This window comes from Monodon monoceros, unplaced genomic scaffold (genome assembly GCF_005190385.1).
Source record: "Monodon monoceros isolate NGI ecotype Baffin Bay Population unplaced genomic scaffold, NGI_Narwhal_1 Super_Scaffold_1, whole genome shotgun sequence".
Lineage (NCBI taxonomy): Eukaryota > Metazoa > Chordata > Mammalia > Artiodactyla > Monodontidae > Monodon > Monodon monoceros.
This window is the reverse complement of record NW_021703765.1, coordinates 54,425,329-54,452,623: the sequence shown is the minus strand read 5'-3', so window position 1 is coordinate 54,452,623 and position 27,295 is coordinate 54,425,329. Positions and strand designations below refer to the sequence as shown.

The 27,295-nt window shown below is 40.6% G+C and overlaps 1 protein-coding gene across 3 annotated transcripts in view; it reads left to right on the top strand.

The window, feature by feature from the left end:
- The window catches only part of ZBTB14 (zinc finger and BTB domain containing 14), a 6,575-nt gene extending 866 nt beyond the window's left edge, over nt 1-5,709 (top strand). Inside the window, exons 1-3 of one of the 3 annotated variants that reach the window (XM_029216256.1) lie at nt 140-416; nt 1,756-1,839; nt 2,986-5,709. In XM_029216256.1, coding sequence (XP_029072089.1) covers nt 1,837-1,839; nt 2,986-4,332 — 1,350 coding nt within the window. In that variant the 5' untranslated portion in view covers nt 140-416; nt 1,756-1,836 and the 3' untranslated portion in view covers nt 4,333-5,709. Of the gene's footprint in view, nt 1-139; nt 417-1,755; nt 1,840-2,985 lie in introns of those variants that run through there. The other 2 variants (XM_029216248.1, XM_029216265.1) reach the window with 2 other exon arrangements.
- The last annotated feature ends 21,586 nt before the right edge of the window (nt 5,710-27,295 follow it).

Genomic DNA, 27,295 nt, shown 5'->3' with positions numbered 1-27,295 from the left:
ACAAAAGCTCCCGCCGGGGCGGGCCGCGGGGCTGCGGAGCCGGGCCGCACGCCCGCTCCCGCTCCCCGCCGCCGGGGCCGCCGTGGGTCCTCCCTCCCGCGCTCGGAGCCGCGGCCCCAGCCCGCGCCGAAAAGCCGGATTCTAAAAGGGAAAGCGGCCCTGGCACCTCCCGGCTACCCGGGCGGGAGCTTTTGTTCGGGAAGCAATGCACACGGCTTGATTCCGTCCCCCACCTCCTGGGCAGAAAGAGATGGGAGCGAGGCTTGGAGAGGCTCTGGAGGCTCCCTGGGTCCTCCGCTCCGTTCCCTGCTTCCTCTGCATCCCGAAGTTGCCAGCTTTCGACCGGGAAGTGGTGCCGCCGCCATTGTCGCGGCGGCCCCGGGGTCGGGGAGGCGGCCGCCGCCGCCGCCGCTTATGTAAGTTCGGCTTTACAGGAGTTCGCTCCGGCCCTGCGCGGCGGTTTGGAGAAGCGTAATAAAGGGGCAGCTTCGTTCTGGAGGTGTGGTTGGCCTTCATCTTTACCCCCACCTACAGGGATACTGGCCACGGGTATCTTCCAGTTTGACTCACCTGAACTTAGCATCTCAACAGAAAAAAATGGTCCTTAGAGATCTGGAGAGAGAATGGGGGCCAAATAACACACTGACGAGAAAAGGAAAAAAAAAAAAAATCCAACACACTCCTGTGTTGCCATGGGTACTGTACACCACTCCTGGGCCTGGTCCTTGAGCTTTTATCCCACAAGCCCTAGGGAGAGCGACTGGCAACTGTAGGAAGTGACCCGGTAGGAAGGTTTCGCCTGACTGCGTTCTGTTGGGGGTGACTACAGGCTGGGGTGCATCCAGGGAACAGGCAGAGTAGGAAGCATCCTTAGAAATAATTCTGCTCAACCCTCACACTTGGCAGATAAGAAAACAGCCTGCCACTTGAGGCAGCTTAACGGTGTTTTCACTTTTCCGTAGAGGGAACTTTGGAGGGTTTTCAGGACTCCGGTCCTACCACACTCAAGTTTGTGTGGTCACCATTCAGTAGAAGAGACTTTATGTTTTTCGGGATGTTAGGCTGCTGCATGGAGTCCCTCTGGTAAAAGTTAAAACTCGCAAAAATCTAGAATCCTTTGAGCTTCCCTGTAGGGATAGAGGCAAAAACACCTGGATTTCTCAAATGCAAGCTTCAAGACCAGAGTAGCTTGAGTAATGTATGTTACGTCACACACAAGTGTGGATAGAAGAAAGCAGCTACTGTTCCCTCTGCTCCAATGTTAAATGTTGGGTGTACGTACCTCTCTAACTTTTGTCTATATTTATTAAAAGTGTATATACTCCATGTTTATATGAGCCTAGAGAAAAATGTGAAGGCTGTGTATCCAGCAGGAAACGGTAGGGGTAGAGGGCATTTACTGGCTTTTATTCTATCTGTGCCGCAATCAACATCCTTACAAATACGGACACGGGCTTTGTGAGGGGAAATCCCTCAGTGGTTCTCCAACCCATCCTTCCCATTCCCGGCACACACCCCCTTCAGGCTGCAAGTGCTCCAGCCCTTACCTTTTCTCCTTCGTATCTGTTCAGAGCTGGACCTGATGCTGCCAGCCACCCTCCTCTCTGTTCCCAACCTGAAAATAGGTACAGGTGCCAATGGCAAGACAAAAAAGGAAAGTTTCTTTTTAAAAATCAATTCTTGAAAACACTCTTGTTTAGAATTTGGGATGGGGGAAGAGCCTACCTTACTCTTGTATGTCCTTTTCTCTTGTAGGACTGGCGTGCCCCTGATCAGAGTTATTCTGATCCGAAGAATTTGGTGTTTAAAGCATTAAGATAATAGCCTGAGTTGTTCATGGTAACTATGACTTTGGATATTAAGTCCTGAAAATATTGTTTGGTGTTAGCTTTAAAATGTCTCTCTCTTGGTTATGTGTTAGCATTCTTTAGGGGACATATGTATTTTCCTCATATTTATACTTCGTTGAATAAAAGAAAGAAACAATGTTTTTGAAAAGAAACGCAACAGGACACATTATTTTAAAAAGATCACTTTAACACACGGCAGATGTCTCCCATGCCAGTTCTAGATTTCTTTTGCTTGTAAAACACTCGCAGCACTTGTCAAGTGCATCCAGCTTGATGATACTTTGATCTGGATGGCAGATAGATCGGCATCCAGAGGGGCTGAAGCCTCTCGTCACTGTCTTCCCAAATGTCATCTGATTCTCTGAGGGTCTTGTTAAACCTTGACACTTGTTGACAAGTGGCCCAAAACTGGTGTGGAAAAACTAGAAGACAACACTGAATGGAATGTTCTGGCAATGATATCCCTCTCTGGTTCTGCAGCAGCGACTTGCCTCTTCCGTCAGGGAAGCAGAACACTGAGAGCTGCTAGTTATTTTACTGAATCTTCCTCTGTGTGAAATTTTACTGAATCTTCCTCTGCGTGAAATTAGAGTAGACGCAGCAGATGGCACTGGTGCATGCTTGCCGGAGACCTGTTTCTTAAACCTTGAAGCTGAGCTATTTGTCATTATTACCCGTAGTTGTCAGGAAGCACGGCTCTGGGGGCTAGAGTGCCTGGATTTGAGCCCCGATACTCCACTAAATAACTAGAATATTGGGCAGGTTCCTCAATTCATCTATAAAGTGGGGGTAGTAATACCTATCTCTCCAGGCCATCTGATCATTGCATTTGTGAAGACGTGGAAAGAAAAGCACATAGCACAATGCCAGGCAGGTATTAGGTGCTCGGTAGAAGTTGCTGTTATTATGAGTAGGCACGTGTGGAGTACAGTGAAGATAAGTAGAAGGAACAATATGGAAATCCCTAAGTTGGGATCTGTCTTTTCTCCTCATACTCTTGAACCACTCCTGGCATTGACTTTCTGAAATTGTTAGGGACCGGAAATTGATCAGAAAATGGGACTCTCCCTGTATTTTCTGTATGGGAAAGTATTGTGCATAATTACCAAAGTATTTCTTTAAACATTTTTTGTAGGAGTTTTTCATCAGTATGTCTGAAACCATTAAATACAATGACGATGATCATAAAACTCTGTTTCTGAAAACCCTAAACGAGCAGCGCCTGGAAGGAGAATTTTGCGATATCGCGATTGTGGTGGAGGATGTCAAGTTCAGGGCGCACAGGTGCGTCCTTGCCGCCTGCAGCACCTACTTTAAAAAGCTTTTCAAGAAGCTTGAGGTCGATAGCTCTTCAGTAATAGAAATAGATTTTCTCCGTTCTGATATATTTGAAGAGGTCCTGAATTACATGTACACGGCAAAGATTTCTGTGAAAAAAGAAGATGTTAACTTAATGATGTCATCGGGTCAGATTCTCGGTATCCGATTTTTGGATAAACTCTGTTCTCAGAAGCGGGACGTGTCCAGTCCCGACGAAAATAACGGCCAATCCAAAAGCAAGTACTGCCTCAAGATCAATCGCCCCATTGGAGATGCTGCTGACACTCAGGACGATGACGTGGAGGAAATCGGAGACCAAGATGACAGTCCCTCGGATGACACGGTAGAAGGCACCCCCCCAAGTCAGGAGGACGGCAAGTCGCCCACGACGACGCTCAGGGTCCAGGAAGCGATCCTGAAAGAGCTGGGGAGTGAGGAGGTGCGGAAAGTCAATTGCTATGGCCAGGAAGTCGAATCCATGGAGACCCCCGAGTCCAAGGATCTGGGATCCCAGACCCCTCAAGCCTTAACATTTAACGATGGGATGAGTGAAGTGAAGGACGAGCAGACGCCAGGCTGGACCACAGCTGCCAGCGACATGAAGTTTGAGTACCTGCTGTACGGCCACCACCGGGAGCAGATCGCCTGCCAGGCCTGCGGGAAGACGTTTTCGGACGAGGGCAGGCTGAGAAAGCACGAGAAGCTGCACACGGCCGACCGGCCCTTCGTCTGCGAGATGTGCACCAAGGGCTTCACCACCCAGGCCCACCTGAAGGAGCACCTGAAGATCCACACGGGCTACAAGCCCTACAGCTGCGAGGTGTGCGGCAAGTCGTTCATCCGCGCCCCGGACTTGAAGAAGCACGAGCGGGTCCACAGCAACGAGCGGCCCTTTGCCTGCCACATGTGCGACAAGGCCTTCAAACACAAGTCCCACCTCAAGGACCACGAGCGCAGGCATCGGGGCGAGAAGCCCTTCGTGTGCGGCTCCTGCACCAAGGCCTTCGCCAAGGCGTCGGATCTGAAACGGCACGAGAACAATATGCACAGCGAGCGGAAGCAGGTCACCCCCAGCGCCATGCAGAGCGAGACGGAGCAGCTGCAGGCGGCGGCCATGGCCGCGGAGGCCGAGCAGCAGCTGGAGACCATCGCCTGCAGCTAGAGGCGGGGGACCAGGATGCTCGGGGCAGGGATGCTCCGCCAGCATCCTGCATCCTGACCCATGAACGCCAGCCGCTGCATTTCGGTGGAAACTTAACGGAGCATTGTACTCGCTGGACTTAAGGCAGTGCTTGGTTGGGTGTTTTGAAAACTTTTCAAGGAAATACTGTTCCTTGGTTCTGACCAAACAGTTTCACTGTCCCGTCTGGTGTCTAGTATTAATGTTGCCAGTAAGCACCCGCACCCCCCGCCCCACTTTTTTATGATTTCTGATTTTAATTTTGAGAACTCTTGTGTCCAGTTCAGAAGTGAGAGACTTCTGTCCCTTTTTTAAATTCCTCTCTCTGCTTGCTGCACCGGGGGGTGCACTGCACAGAGTGATAAATGAGGGAATTGATGTCCTGATCATCACCATTCTGGGTGACTTAGGGTTACAGCAGCATTTTTAAGAACTTTGGTAAAAGTACCTTGTGTCGACGCAGAAAATACGGGTGGGTGGTTGACCAAGAACCCTGCGTGCGCGGATGTGAAAACAAGTTCTGGGAATGCAAAATGGTCTCAGATTTATATACTTGGTTTGTTAATTTTCTATCACTGTTTTTCATGATTTTTGTGGACAAATAATGGTTGCTTTGCTGAAGTGTTTCTTCATCCCTTTTGACTGCCCATACCTGCCCCCCAAAGGTTTCATCACACGTCCCGAAGGCATGTTGGTGGTCTGAGGGCTGAGTTGTTTCATTCCTCTTACTTCGGGCATTGCCACTCTGCAGCCGACGGGGTTTGTGGGATGGACCTGTGATGAGAGGGTTAGAAAAAGGAATATAGGAATCTGGCTCTCAGAGACAAGGCTTGCACATTTGCAACAATTCCAAGATTTTCTAGATCAAAGAAATTCCTAATTGATTTTGAAATTGGATTTTTGTTTAGGATCAAAATTAGGACAAGAACAGTATGCCTCTTCGGATACATTTGTGTAACTTAAAAGAGTGTCATCAAGCTTTTGGGCTCTCTGTAGCACGTGATTTATCCATAAAGGAGATGCAGTGTCCTTCCTTAAATCAATACGTTTAAAAATTTTTAAGTGTGTAAATAGTACAGAAGCGTTGGTCTTATGTATCTCAAGTACAAGTAGACAGCTGCACTTTTTTTGCACATTGGATTAAAGTTACTTCCATCAGCAACAAACATCTGTCTGTTTTTAACCAGTATTAAAGATTGTCAGACCAAATGTTTTTGTTTTTGAAGTATATTTCATCACTGGTTACACTTTTAAGTGGAAGTTGACTGCCTTTTCATAGCTGTAAATGGAATTATAAGTGCTGTTCCAATTCTGGTGTATGAAACTTCTTTTTAAACATTCTTTAGGAATATATTGAAATACCATCAATAGTTTGAATTATGTTCTGTAATAAAGTATTAATTATTTTAGAATGTACCATTTTCGAAAAATGTCAATTTTTAAAATTTATTTTTGGTTGCTAGGGTTTTTTTTAAAGATATATTAAAGTAATTTCATTTCCTAGCTTGTTGCATTAACACCTGTAATTATAATTGTGAGATAAATTTTATTTTTTAAATTGGTGTATATGTTATGCCCAAGATTGTAGGATGAAGATGCTACCTTTTTAAGAAACTTATTTATTGGTAAATGTTTAATTTAGTTTAAAACTAATTTAATTTTTTTTTCTTAAAAGTTGATTATTTTCTCCTAAAAGTGGTCCTGTCACTGTGTTTATATACTATTAGTAGAAAGGGAACCGATTGCTGTTCCTAGACTGTTTTAACCAAAGCAAAGGAAAAATAATTTAACATCTCGTGGATACCTACTTCAGCAAATCATTTCTGGGGCCTTCGTTTTTGTATATGAAAGAAAATATACTTCTGTCATTCCTGTTTCCATTTTTTCTTAGCAACCTGTCACATACCCAGGTTTCTACTAAAGTGCATTTTCTATACTGTCTCCGTCCTGGTTTTATAGAATTGCAAGTTCACCATGTGGCATTAACCCTCATTGGAACCACCTAAGCATGGTGGTTCCCCAAAAAGAAAGCTTAATATTCAGCACTTTATTTGCATCATGTAAATATGTGTCATTTGTCCTATTTTGCATGAGAAATATATTTGTGTTGTAATTTCTGCCACCGGTGCTGGGTTCATCTGTGCATGTGTTCCTTGTGTTCTGGGCAGCAGCAAAGTCATGACGTGGCAGCTGTCCCGTCTCCTGGTCATTAAGCCTGTCTCTCCCCACCCAGCTGGCTTTAGTGTCCCCTGGATGATGAAGCCCTCATGTGCAGCAGTTCAAGGGTACCTCCCATCACAGCGAGGTAATTCTGAAACATGCTTACACTGAATCTGCCTTGTGAGAGGGAAGGAAATTCCAATGTCAGCGTCACCACTTTTTCATTATACAAAAACCACCTACCTTTCTTCTATTTGTCCAAAGAGAATGTCTACAAACTTGATTTAGCTTTTTATGCCACCTTGCACGGCATTGGCAGTGATTGAGGAAGGGAATTTTAGGAAGTCTAAAATTTAGGTTATCTGCCTGCTAATTAACTTGATCACAAATACAGAATTTTTAGACATTACAGAGGTCACCATCAAGTGAGGCTGATACTAACAAATTCCTCCTATTGTGTTGGGGGAAAAAATTGTGATGAGAGAGTGAGGCAAGTTGATGCAGTTTCCAATTTAATGGATTATGTCCTGTAAGGTTATCTGTAACTTTAGTCATTGGGAGCCTGGAATTCATTTTCCGGAGTAATGCTGTTAGTGGTGGTTAGTTCCCAGGGCAGATGTAAAAGCCCTTTGTGTAAGTGGAATTGAACTAGTCTGATAAGGGTTCTAGTCTGGAGTTCTGGGTTAGGAGTTAAAGAGAAAGGGAGAGAACAACTCTCACATTCCTGTCTTCCCTTTACCTTGAACATCTGCCTGCCTTTCTCCTTTACCCAGCACGCCACCCCTACCAAATGTATGGGAGACTAATAAGATGTCCAGCTGGAGGCAAGGTAACCGTTGAAAATCATCACAGTGAGAGACCAGGGCCTAAATGTATCCTTCTTCCTTCTAATACTTCACTGAAAGCTGTAAGCACATGAGGGATGGGGATTCCCTGCCTATGTGATGAACACCCACTGCCATCCTGAGACGTCTAACTGCTCCTTGTGCCTTGCATTCTGTCTCTGTTTTTTGCCTACCCCCTTGTAACTGGGAACTTTCTCCTCCTTGGAACTGTTCAAAATATGTTTAGTCCTGCTTGACAAAGCTTCAGATACGTGAAGACAGTGTGTCCTTAATTCAGCATGTCTCAAGCGTTGCGTGTGAGGCCCTGGGCTGAAGGTGGCATTTGCCCCGGATTCCTTAAAGGTCGCCATACTGATCGTCTCTCAAGGGCCCTGGATGTGATTTCTCTGGATTGCGACAGATTTCAGCAGTTGTGTGATTCCATGATATCTTCCAGAGATGCTCCCAATTACCTTTCTTCACATAAATCTTTTCAAGATAGCAAGGAGAGAGGGTGGGTTAGTGGAAAGAACTTTGAAGTCAAACTTGAATTGGATCCTGGTTCTGCTTTCCAATTAACGTATAAATTTAGGCAAATTCTTAGCTGCCCCGACCCTTCATTTCATTATTTCTAAAATAGTGAGGGGGATGTCTACTTCATGGCCTGCTGTGAAGATGCGTGGTAACCAGTACACACCTACTACTTTTGAGGGGCACTGTAAATGTTCCCTGCTTCTTAAAGGGCATTCTCAATACAGGAGCAGAAGCAAGATTGAATTTCTCTTGACGTTGACATCTGTCCATCTTTGGCTCCAAGCTGTAGACCTAGACCTCGTTCTGTGATATCTACAGAAGCTGTGTTTATCTTAGCATTTCTGTAATCTTCAACCAGTTCACAGCTTTGTCCTCACAAACTCCTGTATTCCTCTTAGAGTTGTCTTTGGTTCTGTAATCCCCCATCCTTTAAGTAGGTCGTGGGAGTGTAGTCAAGTGTAAACACTGGGCTCTGGGTGGCTCCATGCTGTTCTTTGGGAATATGTGTGATGGCAGAGTCAGAATTGCAATTTTGAGAGCTGGCTTTTGAGTTTCATCTCTGAAATCGTGCATTTGGGGAGATATGTTTACATTTGCTTTTCAGAAATTGAGTGTATTTGCGTCTACACCTGACCTTTCCCTTTCTGGTTTGTATGAATTCCAAGATGATCTGTTGTCTTCTCCCCAAAGGGGCTGTATCTACTGCACAAGAATTCTGATCTTCCTTTAGTTCCAGAATACCAGTTTACTGAATCACTTTGCTCTCTTTTGGAGGATATTTCCATCCATCTTACGTGAAAGTACTTTCTATGTCATAAGATTAAAGTATATCAGTCAACAAATGCTTACTGCATGTCTTGTGTGTGCCAGGCATTGGACTGGATGGCTGGGGATGCGACAGTGAACGCGATTGACACCATTCTCAACCTCATGGAGCTTACGGTCCAGAATGCAGTTAAACGATGACTTTTCCAAGTCTTACAAAATTTTACAAAGATTTAACAAAAGATCATAAATATGAAAAATGCTTTAAAAGCTCTGCTGTGACATGTATTTCAATGCAGTTCATGGAATATACTTTAGAAGGTAATTAAGCATTTTTAGTACATAGTCATGAAATTTAGTCATACCAAAAGAAACATTCTCAGATGACTTTTTGAATGTGTACTGAGAAAATGTATTACAATATTACCATTTTCAATGGTTCTGAACTTCTCTCATTGATACTGGACTTTGGAAACAGGAGTGTAAAATGAGACTATGGTTTATTTCTTAAAAATAATGGATTCTGGACTTCCCCAGTGGTGCAGTGGTTAAGAATCCGCCTGCCAATGCAGGAGACACGGGTTCGAGCCCTGGTCCAGGAAGATCCCACATGCCGCAGAGCAACTAAGCCCGTGGGCAACAACTACTGAGCCTGCGCTCTAGAGAGCCCGCAAGCCACAGCTACTGAAGCCCGCGCACCTAGAGCCCACGCTCTGCCACAAGGGAAGCCACCACAGTGAGAAGCCTGTGCCCTGCAACGAAGAGTAGCCCCCGCTCACCGCAACTAGAGAAAGCCCGCGTGCAGCAACGAAGACCCAACGCAGCCAAATTTATTTATTTATTTATTTATTTAAAAAAAAAGTAATGGATCCTGTCATCAGGAAAGGGTACTGATGAAAATTAGAAGAGTAAAAGCGTGGTAACCTTGGCTTCCTGCAGCTTTGAACAAGGCTATTAGTACCTCAGAAAGAGGGACCTCCATGAGCAATTCAAGGTATCCAACTGAGATTCAGCAGGTACTCGTTTAGAGCCCATGGATCCGGGTGGGGTAGCAAGTAAGCTAAGGGAAACCTGAAAAAAAATTTCGTCTCTTAGTTTTAGATCACCATAAGGCGGACTGTCGTTTCGAGGGAGTTCTGTGGAAAGCATCCTGTGCTATTAAACTTATTTGGAATGTGGCTATCTTTTGTTTTCAATCGGAGGGCAGAAGCCTTCTAGATAATTCCTATAAGTGATTCTTATAGATCATGGCGGTTTCTTTTTATTTGCTTTCACTTGGGTTGAACTTCGGTCACTGGATAGTCAAGAGGGTCAGGAATTTAATAATGAAAAGGAGCATATATTGAATGTTTACCAGGTATCAGGCACTATGTATACAGTCTCTTTGTATGCTTTGTGACAACTCTCAGGGTACACATTATTAGGGATGAAGACACCAAGATTCAAAGAAGTTAAAAATGCCGCCAATATCAAGTTGTTATCAGAGCCAGGACAGAAGAACAAGCCCGCCTCCAGGGCCTGTGCTCTTAGTCACCGTGTCATATGCCCTCAAACCAGGAAAGGAGCAGCTCTGGCCGTGCACATGTTCTTACCACCTTCCGTCCACTGTTAGGGAGAGCAGCTGGAGGACAGAGGGGGCATTTACACAAATAGCTGCCCCTGAGTTTGAATAATAAATTGGTCCCAATATTTTAATTTCTGTAAGATATTTCCCATCCGAGGGCCCGAATTACTAACCAACATTGTTTTGCGTCTCTTCCGGTGTAGAGGCTGCCCCCAAATAATGTGGAAAACTGCAAATAGAATGCCATGGATGATTGCAAAATAACAAAGCTACCCGTCTGCCTTCTTTACACGTTCCGTTATGCAGTGAGCCAGGGAAGTCCCACCAGACCAGAGGCCATCTACTTTGGTGCCAAAATTAACTCATTGTGTTTATAAAAATGGTTATCTATGTCAGGAGTTCTCCCACCCACCCCCTTCTCTCTGAAAAGTGCTAGAAAACTTGAATTCAGGTTCTACCTCTACTGCTTTCAAGCTGTCACCACCTTGGGCTGGTTATATAATCACTTGAATTCCTTCAGCCAAAGTGCAAACAGTGATTGCCTGCCCAGTTTACCCCATTCTTACTTATTATTTCACAAGATAAATTCATTGCTCTGCATAAGTAACAGGTAGGAAATTTAGCTTTAAAATGTTTTTCTTAAGATCAGATATAATTGATTTAAAATGTTACCGACCTCAGGGTGACCGATAGAGAAGGTTAGAAGGGTAAAAGGGAACTTAATTGCACTTCATTCTTATGCTGTTTACATTTAATTAAATGAAGTGTGTGTGTATTAGTACTGGTTTTTCTAATTCTTGGAATATTTTAGCTACTCTTCTGCAATCTTCCAACAAGCTTTCAGCCAGTATGAAACAGGAAGTATTAACCAGATTGGAAGGCTATGGGATCAGTTGATCTGATAAGTGTAGACAAGATTATATTTAATAGGGACTTCCCTGGTGGTCCAGTGGGTAGGAGTCCGTGCTCCCAATGCAGGGGGCCCGGGTTTGATCCCTGGTCAGGGAACTAGATCCTGCATGCATGCCGCAACTAAGACCCGGTGCAGCCTAAATAAATAAATAAATATTGAAAAAAGAAAAAAAAATGGTGACCTACTTAATTTAAACCAAAAAGATTATATTTAAGAGTCTATAACAAAATGTGACATTGAGAAATGAGGACTGAAAAATGGTAGCAATGAATTAAATTTAGGTGCTATATAATTAATCATTATTTTCCCAAACTCACTTCTGTGAATTATGAGATCATAAGGATTTTCTAAATTTTTCCATATAAGTTTAGTGAACATCCATCTCATATAGATGCGAAATTAAAGATATAGAGAAAAAAATTTTTTTTCCTTGTGATGAGAACTCTCAGGATTTACTCTCCTAAGAACTTTCATATATAACATGCTGTGGTGTTCATTATATTTGTCATGTTGTACATCACATCCCTAGTACTTATTTATAACTGGAAGTTTGTACATTTCGATCACCTTCATCCAGTTCCCCTCCCCCCACCCTGTACCTCTGATAACCACAAATCTAATGTCTTTTTCTATGAGTTTGTTTGTTTCTGAAGTATAACTGACATACAACACTGTGTTAGCTCCTGGTGCACAACGTAGTGATGTGGTATTTCTATACATTTCAAAACGATCATCATGATACGTCTAGTTACCATCTGTCACCATACAAAGATATTAAATAATAATCGACGGTACTCCCCACACTGTGCATTTCATACCTGTGACTCATTTATTTTGTAACTGGAAGTTTGTACCTCTTAATTTCCCTCAACTATTTCTCTCTTCCCCCACCTCTCCTTGGCAACCACCTGTTTGTTCTCTGTATCTATGACTCCATCTCTGTTTTGCTGTGTTTGTTCACTTATCTTTTAGATTCCACATATAAGTGAAGTCAGGCATTTTAACAGGCATGAGGTGATATCTCATTTTGGTTTTAATTTGCATTTCCCTAATAAGTAGTGAATTGAGCACCTTTTCATGTGCCTGTTGGCCATTTATATCTTTGGAAGAATGCCTATTCTGGTCCTTTGACCATTTTTTAATTGGATTATTTGGGGTGGTTTTTCTTTAGGTTTCTAATTTTATTTTTTTTTAATTGAAGTATAGTTGATTTACAATGCTGTGCCCATCTCTGCTGTATAGCAAAGTGACTCAGTTATATACATATAGACATTCTTTTTTAAAATATTCTTTTCCATTATGGTTTATCACAGGATATTGAATATAGTTCTCTGTGCTATATAGTGGGCCTTGTTATTTATCCATCCTGTATATAATAGTTTACATCTGCTAATCCCAAAGTCTATTTGGGGTTTTTTGATTGTATGAATTCTTTATATATTTTGGATATTAAACCCCTATCATATATATGGCTTGCAACTATTTTCTCCCATTCTGTAGGGTTTTTTCACTTTGTTGATGGTTTCTATTGCTGTGCAGAAGCTTTTTAGTTTGATATAGTCCCACTTGTTTATTTTAATTTTGTTGCTTGTGCTTTAGGTGTGGTTTCCAAAAATCATTACCAAGACCCATGTTAAGGAGCTTTTTTCCTATGTTTTCTTCTGCGAGTTTCACGGTTTCAAGTCTTACATTCAAGTCTTTAATCCATTTTGGGTAAATTTTTGTGGGTGGTGTCAGATAAGGGTCCAGTTTCATTCTTTAACATGTGACTATCCAGTTTTCCTAGCCCGTATACTTAAGGCACTGTCTTTCCTCCATTGAGTATTTTTGACTTCCTTGTCAAATATTAGTTAAGTGTACATGCTTGGGTTTATTTCTGGGCTCTTGATTCTATTCCATTGGTCTATTTGTTTTTATGCCAATACCATGTTGTTTTGATTACTATAGATTTATAGTATAGTATAGTATAGCTTGAAATCAGGAAGTGTGATGCCTCCTGCTTTGTTCTTTCTCAGGATTTCTTGGGCTATTTGGGTCTTTTGTGGTTCCATATAAATTTTAGGAGTATTTTTTTCTATTTCTGTAAAAAAAAAAACTGCCATTGGAATCTTAATAGGTATTGCATTGAATCTATAGATGGCTTTAGCTAATATTGACATTTTAACAATATTAATTCTTCCAATCCGTGAACATGGGATAGCTTTCCATTTACTTGTGTCTTCTTTGATTTCTTTCATCAATGTCTTATAGTTTTCAGAGTAGAGATCTTTCACCTCCTTGGTTAAATTTATCCCTAGGCATTTTATTGTTTTTGATGCTATTGTAAATGGGGTCAATTTTTAAATATTTTTCATTTCAGATACTTCATTGTTAGTGTATAGAAACACTACTTATTTTTGCATGTTAATTTTGTATCCTGCAACTTTATTGAATTTATTGATTAGATCTAACAGTGTTTTGGTGGAATCTTTAGAGTTTTCTGTACATAAGATCATGTCGTCTGTAAATAGAGACAGTTTTACTTCTTCCTTTCAAATTTTGATGCCTTTTATTTCTTTTTCTTGCCTAATTGCTCTAGCTAGGATTTCCAGCACTATGTTGAATAAGAGTGGTGAGAGTGGGCACCCTCGCCTTGTTCATGATCTTAGAGGAAAAGCTTTCAAATTTTAATGATTGAGTACGATGTTAGCTGTGGGCTTGTCATATATGGCCTTTATTATGTTGAGATATGTTCCTTCTATGCCTACCTTTAAGTGTTTTTATCATGAACAGATGTTGAATTTTGTCAAATGCTTTTTCTGTGTCTATTGAGATGATCGTCTGATTCGTTTCTTTCATTCTATTAATGTGATGTGTCACACTGATTGATTTGTATATGAGGAACCATTCTTGCATCCCAGGGATAAATCTCACTTGATCACGGTGAACCGTTTTATGTGCTGCTGAATTCAGTTTGCTATTATTTATTTTGTTGAGGATTTTTGCATCTATATTTGTCAGGGATAGTAGTGTCCTTCTCTGACTTGGGTAACAGGATGATGCTGGTCTCATAAAATGAGTTTGGGAGTATTCCATCCTCTTTGATTTTTTTGGAAGAATTTGAGAAAGGTGGTATTAATTCTTTCTAAATTTTGGTAGAATTCACCAGTGAAACCATCTGATCCTGGGATCTTCTCTTCATTGGGAGATTTTTGATTACTGATTCAATCTCCCAACTAGTAATCGATTTATTCAGATTTTCTATTTCTTCCTGATTAAGCCTTGGTATTTTATTTGTTTCTAAGATTTTTCCATTTTTAAATTTCTCCCTACTAGTAATCGATCTATTCAGATTTTCTGTTTCTTCCCGATTCAGCCTTGGTAATTTATATGTTTCTAAGAATGTTTCCATTTTTACATTTCTTCTGGGTTGTTCAGCTTGTTGGCAGATAATTGTTTGGAGTAGCTTCTTATGATCCTTTGTATTTCTGTGGTATCAGTTGTAATGTTACCTTTTTTTTCAATTATAATTTTGTTGATTTCAGTCCTCTCTCTTTTTCCCGTAGTTAGTCTAGCTAAGTGTTTGTCAATTTTGTTTATCTTTTCAAAGGACCAACTCTTAGTTTGGTTAATCTTTTCTATTGTTTTTCTGTTCTCTATTTCTGCTCTAATCTCTATTATTTCCTTCATTCGGCTAACTTTGAGCTCAGTTTGTTCTTCTTGTAGTTCCTTAAAGTGTAGAGTTAGGTTGTTTATTTGGGATCTTTCTTGCTTCTTAATGTAGGTGTTTATTGCTATGAACTTCCCTCTTAGACCTGTTTCTACTGCATCCTGTAAGTTCTGGTTTCACGTTCCATTGTGTTTCTGAATTTTCTAGTTTTCCTCTTGTTATTGATTCCTAGTTTCATGCCACTTTGGTCAGAGAAGGTACTTGTTATGATTTCCATCTTTTTGAACTTTCTAAGACTTGTTTTGTAGATTAACATATGATCTACCCTAGAAAATGTTCCATGGGCACTTGAGAAGAATCTGTATTTTGCTGTTGTTGTTTTATATTAAAATGTTCTATATATGACTGTTAGGTTCATTTGGTCTCTAGTGTTGTTCAAATCCATTGTATCCTTATTGATTCTCTATCTGTATAATCTATCCATTGTTGAGAGTGGGGTGTTAAAGTTCCCAACTCTTATTATATTGCTTTCATTTTTTAAGCGATATGTTAATAATGCACCAAAAACAATTTAACTTTGGAGATAGAGTGGAACTCGACTTATGCTCATTAATATCTGACATCTACAGAAGGCTCTACAGTTTACATTCTTTTAATTAGTTCACAGTATTTTGAGATAGATACTATTGTCATTTTACAGACAAAAATTATTTAAATGGGCTCAAACCTAGGTTCTTTGATTCTGGTAAGTTAAGATACATTAATATCTGAATTATAAGCAGTCTGAAGTAGAATACTAAGTATGTACATGGTCTATTTAGTTTATATAAAACTTTTGGCTCTTCTTAAAACTTTCTAATATAAAAGACTAAGATTTGATTTCAGACTCCCAAGTTCCTAAAATTTGTTGTTTTTTGTTTTTATTGTGTATGGCTGTCTACTAGTTATCTTCCAGTATCCATTCTACTCTTGTTCTATAGTAACTGAATTTTTAGCTGTGCACTGCACTCATGACCGTAAAATCTCTAAAATTAGTTTTGTGGGGTTTTTTTTCCAACTGAAAAACTTTGAAAATATTTCTATGAGTGACACCATCCAGTACAGTAATGTGGAGTGTGCGCCCTGTATTTAGACTAGCTGCGTGTGAATTTTGGTTCCACCACTCACTCAGTGGCCTTGGACAAATACTTGAACCTTTCTAGTTTTATGTTTTCTTACCTATAAAAAGGGACAATAATAATATGAGAATTAAGTGAAATAATCTATGGAAGGTTTCTACACATGATGAACACTGTATTTTATTGTTATTTTCCTATCTATCAATGAAAAGATGGGACTCCTGGCTTTCAGTCTCCTCTCTGCCTTAAGTTTGCTATGAGAACTTTGAGTAACTGATTTTATCCTCCTGAGTCCTTGATTTAGAGGAGGGGTTGCATTAGATGATCTTTAAGTTGCATTAGATGATCTTTAAGTTTATTTCAGGTTTCAAGTCTATTGTTCTGTAATTATTTAATTAGTTGGGATAATACCCTTTAGGCATTTTTTGTGTGTTTTATTGAAGTATAGTTGATGTACAATATTATATGTTACAGGTGTACAATATAGTGATTCACAATTTTTAAAGGTTATGCTCCATTTATAGTTATTACAAAATATTGACTATATTCTCTATATTGTATAATATATCACTGCAGCTTATTTTATACATAATAGTTTGTATACCTTAATCCCCTGCACCTATGTTTCCCCTACCCCTTTCCCTCTCCCCACTGGTAACCACTAATTTGTTCTCTATATCTGTGAATCTGTTTCTTTTTTGTTATATTCACTAGTTTGTTGTATTTTTTAGATTTTACATATAAGTGATACCATACAGTATTTGTTAGTCCCTGTCTGACATTTCACCTAGCATAATACCCTCTAAGTCCATCCACGTTTGTTGCAAATGGCAAAATTTCCTTTTTTTTGTGGCTGAGTAGTATTCCATTATATATATATATAACCTTCTCTATCCAGTCATCTGTTGATGGACATTTAGTTTGCTTCCATATCATGCCAATTGTAAGTAATGCTGCTGTGAACACTGGGATGCATGAGTCTCTTCAAATTAGTGTTTTGGGTTTTTTTTTGCATATATAACTAGGAGTGGAAATGCTGGGTCATATGGTAGTTCTATTTTTAGTTTTTTGAGGGACCCCTACTCTGTTTTCCACAGTATCTTCACCAATTTACATTCCCATCAACAGTGCACAGGGGTTCCCTTTTCTCCACATCCTCACCAACATTTGTTGTTTGTATTCCTTTTGATGATCCTTTAGGCATTTTTAAGGTAATTACTTGAATTGCCTGCCTTCTAACTCCAAATGGGCACCAAAGGTGATCCCAAGGTCCAAGTTCCTCAATACCTATGAGAAGTAGTAGGAGAGGGGTGTTCGGAAGCTGGTGAACATCACTTAAGTTTATGCCACTTCAAAATAAAGGGGATATGGATGATTCCAGCCACCCTGTCACAACTCCTAGTAGAATCATTCAAATCACACTTGATGTAATGCCACTAAACCTGGGCTTTCCTCCTCTTATTTTAAGGACATTCTTAGCCTTTGGAGATGCATCTAAAAGAAACATAAATCTTACTCTAAAAAGTATTCCTGGATCCCATGCTGTCTTTTTTTTGCGGTACGCGGGCCTCTCACTGTCGTGGCCTCTCCCGTTGCTGAGCACAGGCTCTGGACGCGCAGGCTCAACGGCCATGGCTCACGGGCCTAGCCACTCCGCGGCATGTGGGATTTTCCCGGCCCGGGGCACAGAACCCGTGTCCCCTGCATCAGCAGGCGGACTCTCAACCACTGCGCCACCAGGGAAGCCCCCGGAAGCCCCCATGCTGTCTTTTGATTTATTCTCTTGCTTTGGTGGAGGAGCACGTGCTCAGTCTGAGGAGAGAATAGGAGAGAACTTTGTGAGATCCGTTTTACCTTCACGCGTATTGATGGTTGCGCTGGGGATTGAATTGTAGGTTGGAAAACAATCTGCCAGGAAGTGAAAAATTCATATTTTTGCACAGAGTTTTCTGAGCAAACTTTTTATGACACCTGGCTTGAAAAACTAGCCTGGGAAGCTGAAGGGTAATTGAATAGCCAGAGGCCTCCTGGGATTCTTATCTCCCAATGTGTTTATATTTCAAAGGTGTTGAACCACAGATCCCAGAGCCAGTCATTTACATTCTGAAAGATTGTTAATAACTAGGGAGCAAAATTTCTCTGCTTCTCTCAGAAGGGAAGGGGCAGTTTGGGGGTCTATATAAACTCCCAGATTCATCATTTCAGGCAGACCTGTGTGCAGAGTGACACCTGGCTCCCATCATGTCACCTGTAGGGTACTAGGTATAGGGAACTGGTGCTAAGTAATAACAACTTTGATTTCTCCTCTAGAAACCTCACATCTGCTTTCAGGGTAAAAATATGAATAAGTAGATGGTAAAAAACGTATACTCTATCTTACAATTTTGAAGTATCTGGAGAAGTCTAAAGCGGTTCTGATTTCTGATCCTTTATGTGGGGCCCATATATCTTTCTCTCTTTAAAGCTTGAAGAATCTTCTCTTCAGCCCCATGTTCTGAATGAAATAGGATGATGTGTGGGTGTGGGTCTTTGTACTGCAAACTGGTGGGTCCTTTCAATCTGGCAACTATGTCTTTCAGGCCTGGAAAGTTTTCTTATTTCATGTATGATTCCTTATCTTTGTTTTTTCGCTTTGTCCAGTTTTCCTAGACAAGTCTTCAAAATTTCTTGTTTATTTGTTATTTGCCATCTCTTTGTCCTCTTCACCTGATTTCTGAGAGATTTCTTTAATGTTATATTTCCAACATTTATACTAAGTTTAAAAGAAAGCTTTTTGTTTGAAATAGTTTTAGATTTACAGAAATATTGCCAAATGAGTACAGAGAGTCTCCATATACCCCAGCACACTTCCCCTAATGTAAATATCTTACTCGGCCATAATGTAATAATCAAAACTAAGAAATTAATATTGGAACAATTCTATTAATTACAAACTTAAGTTTGGACTTCACCAGTTTGGGGTTTTTTTCTTCTCACTAATTAATGTCCTGTTTCTTTTAATGGATCCAGTCCAGGATATCACATTGCAATTATTTGTTATATCTCCTTAATTTTCTCCAATCTGTGATGGTTTCTCATTCTTTCCTTGTCTTTCATGACCTTGATACTTTTGGATAGTACTACTGTGTTATTTTTGTAGAATGTGTCTCAGTTTGAGTCTGTCTGATACTTTCTTAAGATTATATTGAGGCTGTGCATTTTGGGCAAAAATACCACAGAAGTGATATGTCTTTCTCTGTGACTCATATCAGGGGGTTCCTGTTGTTGCTATGTCTTATTTCTGCTGGTGTTTACCTTACTTGAGTAATCTAGTCTTTGTGAGGTTTCTCAACTATAAAGTTACTATTTTGCCCCCCCTTTTTTTTTTTCAGTTCTTAGTTCACAAGTTTATTGTGAAAAACACTGCAGTGCTCTTGTGCAGTAACATCGTCTTACAGGAGGGAGGAAAAAAAAAACAGTTCTGTTCAAAACAACTCACCAGGATCTGACAGTAACAAAGAACAACATGAGGCTGAGATTTGAGAAGGGGAAATAAACTGAGTGCAGACAAATCATACAATTAAATTAAACAGTATCCCTGAAAATAAACAAAACGATTTCAAAACTCACAAGTAGAGGGGAGGCCTTGGTACTTAATTTTAAAAATGTTCATTAAGCTCCAATGATTATTTGCTGGTATTCTTATCTACAGTCATGCTGAGTGAAGCTATAGCTAAATGATTATCACAACTCATGAATATTTATTTTATTCTATGAGATATAAGCCAATGCTCTCCTTATTTTGTTACTCCAATTGTTTCAGCTTTGGCCATTGTCTACCACAATTTTAATTTCCATAAGCTTTGTTTTATTTTTCGCTTGCCTCCCACCGGCTCTCTTTTCATAACATTCTGCTCTTGTTTTATGCTTTCAAAATCTTAACTTTTCTGAAGATACTAACGGTAATTTGTTTTTTAATGTTTTCCCTGCATCAGTCATCTGTTTCCTCCAGGTTGCTTTTCTCTATTTGTTTGCTTGCCTTGGTTTCTCTCTTTATGTTAGAGACATTCCTCAGAGGACTGGTGATACTTGTTTGTCATCTCATTTCTAAAAGTATGTTACAAAAGCTGATGGGGATCCCTGAGCCCATGGGAGAGGCTTCACTGTGTGGTGACCTGGCTGGGATGCTTGTTAACTATCACCTGATGTCAGCATCTTCAGATCCTTCCATTTGAGATGGTCAGACAGACAAAAGAATTTTTTCAAATCTCCTGTTTGGGAGGAAATTCTGGGAATCTGAAGGAGTAGAAGGCTGAAGAATATCAGTATGTGTGAACTCCCTTTAGTCTCCTTGTCCCCTGAATCCCCACCTTCAGCTGGTGTCCCAAAATCCAGAGGCTTCTTATTTTACCCCCTCAGGAGCATATTTTTTTAAAAATCTCTTTATTGTCACTTAGTAGCATTTTGGGATGGTAAATTAAGAAAATACATTTGTTCATCTGTCATGTATAGCCAGAAGTCTCAATAACTTTTAATATGAAACTTCTTAAGGGGGTTATAAATAGATCTTAATTAGGATTTGGCAGAAATGTGCCGAGGCCTGTCTGTCGGTGGCAGCCTGTGGAGTCAGTCAGTAAATCGGAAGTTCTAATGTCTTTCCTTTAAACCAGAGTAGCATGAGGACAGTCAGATTTTGTACTTTGGTTGTAGATCTTTAGTTTGTGAAGTTTGGGGAGAAATCAGCACATAACTATGAGACTCCAATAAGCTATTAAAATGTTAATGACATTTTTCATTCCCAAGTAAAAATATTTTAGTAGGATCTTTCTAAATGAAATATAGAAGATATTTATCCTATTGGTAAAACTGACACATGATGATGTTCACAGGCTTCGGTTCTCTCTCTGTGGGTTTTTAAACCCCCATTTGATACTTATCATGCTTTACTACAAGCCAGGTCTTGTAGGAGGTGCCAGGGATGCAGTGAGAGTCCTCACAGTCTAGTGGGTGGAGAAAGATCCATAAACAATTACAATCTTATGCAAGGGGAGTGTGGGAGTGGGGTGGGGGCGGGTGGTGCCCCACAGGGAAAGAGCACTTAATTCAAACTTGGGGTGAGGGAAGGCTCTTGGAGAGAAGCCTTTCCACATACTAAGTTCATCATATGTAGTCTCCATATTGATTTCTGGTAGGCATCTCGGACATAACAAATCCAAAACCAGACTCCTGACTTGACCCTCAGACCTGCTCCCCACACGTTCTTTCCTGTCCCACTAAATGGCAACCCCATCCTCGCAGCTGTCGAGGCTATAAAACCTTTTCTTTTGCATCCCACAGCCATTCCACATGCTAGCCACCAGCATCTCCTACTGGTCCAGCCTTCAAAATGGAGCCAGCATCTGACTACCCTAGTTCTAAGCTACCGTTATCTCTTGTCAAAATATTGCACAGGCCTCCTGTTTCTGCCCTTGCCCCATTCCACTACAGTCCAGGCTAAACTTAACAGCCAGAAGGATCTTTTATATATTTTTTAAAATTTTTATTTATTTATTTTTTTCCACCTTGTTGGGTCTTCATTGCTGCACAGGGGCTTCCTCTAGTTGTGGCGAGTGGGGACTACTCCTCAGTGCGCAGGCTTCTCAGGGCGGTGGCTTCTCTTGTTGTGGAGCACCGGCTCTAGGCGCGCGGGCTTCAGTGGTTGTGGCACGTGGGCTCAGTAGTTGTGGCTCGTGGGCTCAGTAGTTTTGGCTCGCAGGGTCTAGAGCGCAGACTCAGTAGTTGTGGCACACAGGCTTAGCTGCCCTGCGGCATGTGGGATCTTCCCGGACCAGGAATCGAACCCGTGTCCCCTGCACTGGCAGGCGGAATCTTAACCACTGCACCACCAGGGAAGTCCCCAGAAGGATCTTTTAAAATAGAAACTCTAATGTCCCTTCCATCACGTTCCTGAGGTCCTTTAGGTCACTACTCAAATGGTACCTTATCAGTGAAGTCTTAACCACTTTATACAGATAGCAACCCCCCTACCTCCACCTAGGCATTCACTATCCATTGTACTCCTTATCTTATGACATGCTATATCGTACTATTGTAAATTTACTATTTTGTTTATTTTCTGTCTTTCCCCCACTGGAATACAAACTCCATTATAATCAGAATTTGGTCTGTTTTGTCCATTACAGTATATTCCCTAGATAATCCTAGAACTGTGTAAATTTCTCTTGACATTTTTGTGTATGCCCTTCCAGACATTTTTCTATATTTATAAATATATTTAAATAAACATAGAATCGTGTTATACATCCTGTTTTTAACCATGCTTCTTTCATTAAGCAGCATATAAAAACATTTTTCAGTAACAATACTATTCTTGCACAGTATAATTTTTATTTTTGTGTAGCATTCCAGTATTTGGATGTTACCATAGTTTATTTATTCAAGCTTTTATTTTTACACTTTTTTTTTTTACACTATGTTTAACTTTTTTGTGTGCCTAAAGCACACCATTCTGACCAAATATTTGTTCACGTCTCTGAGCACAGGATATGTCCCTCAGATGGGTCTTAAGAGGTAGTCTTGCTGGCTCAAGATACATAGAAAATTATAAACTTTGTTACCAGTTGCATCTTGGAAGGGTGATATTATTTATACTTCTACCAGTTTCATACAATTTCTTTTAACACTTACACTAACAGGTATAGGAGGTATAGAAATAACTTCAGTTTTTCAAGATAAAACTGAAGAAACAAGTAGGAATTTGATCCTTTTCTTTGAAGATAAAAATCTTCTCTTTTCAGTCTATTGCTTGCCTTATCTGTATGGTATCAGACTCACTCTAAAATTTTGTGAAAGTCGCTTAAACGTGGTGGGATAAACTTTTCAATGGTTTCCTGGAGACAACTTTTATCTTCTAAGAGACTTTCTCGTTTAGAAGGATACTACTAAAAATATTTTTACTTGGGAATGAAAAATGTCATTAACATTTTACCCATAATAATTCATGTACATAATACTACTGCATATTTTCTACAAGAAATTTTAAATATTGGCTTTATTTTTATAATAATAAAAAAGTAATGCCCAATATTTTTTGGGAGGTGCCCTGATAAATAAGAAGTAACTGGCCAGTCTCTTGCAGGTTCCACATTTTTTATTTGTGTTTAGGATTGCATAGACACCAGAAAATTCTGCTACTACAATGAATGGAATAATAAGAAAAGGATGAATGTAGATTTAGTGTGTAAGAGTTGCATTCTTGCAAATGGCACTGAGCAAATAAAAGACTGGTCACTTAATCAAAAACATTGGTAAAGTAACATGTACCTTAAAGATTTATATGTAAACCACTTAAATGTACATTTTTTAACCTGCATTTGATACCGGGTCAGGAGGTTCAGTGATTAGATTGACATATCGTAAATAATTCATAACTGTAATACTGTTTCTTTAAAATAGAGAGAGAACTTAAACCCACTCTGAAACTATGATTATTGCTTAGATTTTTGGAATTTTTTTAGCCAATATTTTATATTTGTCTCACCTATACATAACATAATTTAGCTATTCAATTTTTTGAAGGCATCTAACAGATTTCTTTTTATAGAAGCAAACCTCTTCTCGCAATGATTTATCAGTTTGTGAAATATTTAACTGAATTACATATTTAGATTAAACAGTACGACTGGCATAAATATGTCTGGGGATAGAGGAATACAACTCCCAGCAGGCATACAATTCAACCGATAGAGGCAGAAATATGTAATTGTTCTAGAAAGTAGCCCACTGGCCATGAGTCTACAGGGCATATAGAGTGCCATTATCATTAGTACCATATTCAGATTGTGAAGGAGTAATTTATTTTCAGCAAGGCACATCCATAATTTAGTTTTAACTCATTCATTTGAATTTTATTGGTTTTGAAATTTGGTTTGTATTTAATTTGTCATTTTAATAGTGTGTAAAAGCTACAGAGATTTAACTCATATAAAGATTTATAGTTGGTTTAATTTGTATATGTTAAAGTGACATTCTAATCATTGAAGCCAGCCTCAGGGATAGGTGAGAATCTTTTTTTCTTTTTAATTTTAAAAAGGTACATGTATAATACTTGAATATGAGAATCACTACCACATTGGCCAGGAAGGAATTAGCAAGAACTGATAGAAAGAGATACACACACACACTTATATTTACTGATCCACTCTAACCCTCCACCCCCCTACTCTCTTTCTCAAATGAACTGTCAGTCAGTCATTAAACACACAAGGGAAGTTCAATCTCTGAATATTGGTGGGAAAGTGGATACAAAGTTGAATAAAACTTGGTCCCCTGGTCTCAAGGAGTAAGCCTGGAGTGGGAGGAAAGAGATGTAATGCAATCACTCATTCGGCCACTATTTAACAAGGCAAGAAGTTAAGTGCCATGAAAAAAAGTAGAGGTGGCGACTTTGGGACATCCAGAGCCTGGGCTGGTGCTGCTGCCACTTCGTTTTTGCGCAGTGAGTTTCAGCATTAAAAACTGATTTGTACCTTCAAGAATACTTCATTCTGAACTTGCTTCTCTATGGGCTAAGGCCATTATAATGGTGACAACTGTTCAGTTCTCAGTTAAGATTTGTTGTTATTATCACATAAACAAACCATATTGTTTGCAATTACACTCTCTCTTCTAGGTCCACGTAAGTTTGTTAAAAGGAAGTGTGTGTGTGTGTGTGTGTGTGTGTGTGTGTGTGTGTCTGTGTTTAATCCCTTTAAGTATGAAAGCTATACATCTGAGAACCTGAAGCTAATTCACAATTTCGAAATGGCATTGGTAGTTTATTAAAAATGAAGATTATGGCTCTCATAGATTTTTACATTTCCAGACGTTCATGTCATAGGTTTTCTACGCTACCATATATTTGTTCTATTCAAGGAAATTATGCATATAAATGATGTTCTGACCAAGTCTACAATATTAACCCCTCCCGGGGAGGAATCTGGCAAGTACCCATGTATCTACCCAAACCTGGTCGTTTCACAGCAGGACAGGACCTAGGCTGAGAGAGAGATTTGGGAACTGGGCTGGGTAGTCAGATAAACTGAACAATAGGGTCTGGTCTTGAGGACCAACTCACAGAGATGGGCAGTCAGAGGCCTGGTGCCCGGGCTGTTCGGGGGCTCTTGATGTAAGATCTTCTTCAGTCTTGAGTGGGTCAGGGCCAGGCCGACCAGATTCTAAGAGGAGCCCTGCAGGGGATTTGGGGAGTTTGGGGAGATAGAAGCTAAGACCGAGTTCTGTCTGTTGAGGCCTCCGTAGAAGTAGAAAATACATCAGAATCTGACCATTAGTCCTTCACGATGGTCAGATTAGTTTAATGACTTTGCAAGGGGAGGGGAGAGACCCACAAATTATGATCTTTCCATGTTTTTTGTTTGTTTGTTTTGTGTTTTTTTGGCTGCACCACGTGGCTTGTGGGATCTTAGTTCCCCGACCAGGGAAACACGGAGTCCTAAGCACTGGACCACCAGGGAAGTCCTTCCATGTTCTTTTCTTTAAGGCATTATTTACTTTCTGAAATCCGTACTAATTTTTTCCCTCCTTCCTTCCTTCATTCTTTCCCCCCTCCCCTCCCCTCTTCCCTCCACTCCTCGCTCCCCCCCCTCCTTCTTGTCTCTTTCTCTCTCCCTCCCTCCCTTCCTTTCTTTCTTTTTTTCTGTATTAGTGTACTAGGGCTGCCATAACAAAATACCACAAACTGGGTGGCTTAAAAGAACAGAAATCTACTCTCCTGAAGTTCTGGGGGCCTCAGTCAAGGTTTCAGTAGGGCCATGCTCCCTCTGAGGTTCCCATGTGTCTCTCCCAGCTTCTGGTGGTGGCCAGCAATCCTTGGCATCCTTGACCTGCCCCTGCATTGCTCAATCTCTGCCTCTGCTGCCACATGCCTTTCTTCCCTGCGTGTGTCTATGGCTCTCTCTGCATCCTCTCCCCTTATAAGGCCACCAGTCTTACTGTATTTAGGACCTATCCTAATCCAACATGACCTCAATTTAACTTAACTAATTAAATCTGCAAAGATCCTATTTCGGTGTAAGGTCACATCCTGATTTCTTGGGCGGACAAAAATTTGGGGGAGACATTACGCAACCGAGTACAGACCCCTTTCTGTTACCCATCCCACCCCCCTGTTTTGCTTTTTTTCCTTCCCTTTTAGAACTTTAATCAGTTGCAAGATAAGCAATGAGCTGGTTGTGTTCTTACTTGGTTTTGATGACCTTTTACAAATCACTCCTTGTTATGGTTTTCTTAGCATTCATGAATTGTAAGATCATCGATAACTCATAAAGATAAATTATTTATTTTAAACGTGCTGATTATTCAAGCTTCATATATTTTCTTGGACATTTTGCTTGTCTTCTTTAATTATCCTGCTCTTTTAGAGCTGGCTTGAACTTCAAAGGTCAGTCAATGCATTTTTCATAACTTGTAATGGATTTGGGGGGGGTTTATTTTTAATAAGCCTTTCAGAAATGGAAAACATCTCTGTCAACCTATTTTCTCATTTTTCAGTGAGAGATTCTGTGTGGCTTTATTTTTTGATGTGGATATTTACAGTCACCTGACAAAGGGGTAATGTCAAAAACAGAGGCCAGGGCTTCCCTGGTGGCGCAGTGGTTGAGAGTCCGCCTGCCGGTGCAGGGGACACGGGTTCGTGCCCCGGTCCGGGAAGATCCCACATGCCGCGGAGCGGCTGGGCCCGTGAGCCATGGCCGCTGAGCCTGCGCGTCCGGAGCCTGTGCTCCGCAACGGGAGAGGCCACGACAGTGAGAGGCCCGCGTACCGCAAAAAGCAAACAAACAAAAAAACAAAAAAAAAAAAACCAGAGGAAAACGTGAAGTGTGGATAATATTATGTCATAAAAATGGCAACATTTCTGCATCAAGGTGAAGAAGAAAGTTGACTGGAAATGCTTCTTACTAACATCCATGTTGTTGCAGGCTGAAAAGAGACTTCCAAGTCTCTTCAGGTAAATCAGATGAACTACTTGGGGAAATTAAAAAAAGTAACCACGACCCGTGTGGACAATGGGTTGGAAGGGAGTAAGAAGGGATGTAGTCAGGAGTCTGTTGTCATAGTGCCAAACTGCAGAGCGACAATAGGAATGAGAGGACCAGCTCTGCCTGCGCACAGCGGGTGTGTCTCCAGATCCATCCACAAGGAAAAGGATGTCCAAAGACTAGGGAGCTCTGACCAATCACTTTATTCCCTCCTTCTCTCTTGGAGAGGAACAAAACAGGGGATGTAGAAAAATGGAAATGGAATCTGCAATATTCCTGACTGGGGAGAGAGGAAGAAACACTTCCCACATCCATTTATCTGTAGGGCCTGCCTTTTCTGTCTCCAAAACATACCTCAAATCTGTCCTCCTCTCTCCACTTCCGTTGCCTCCACCTTAAACCA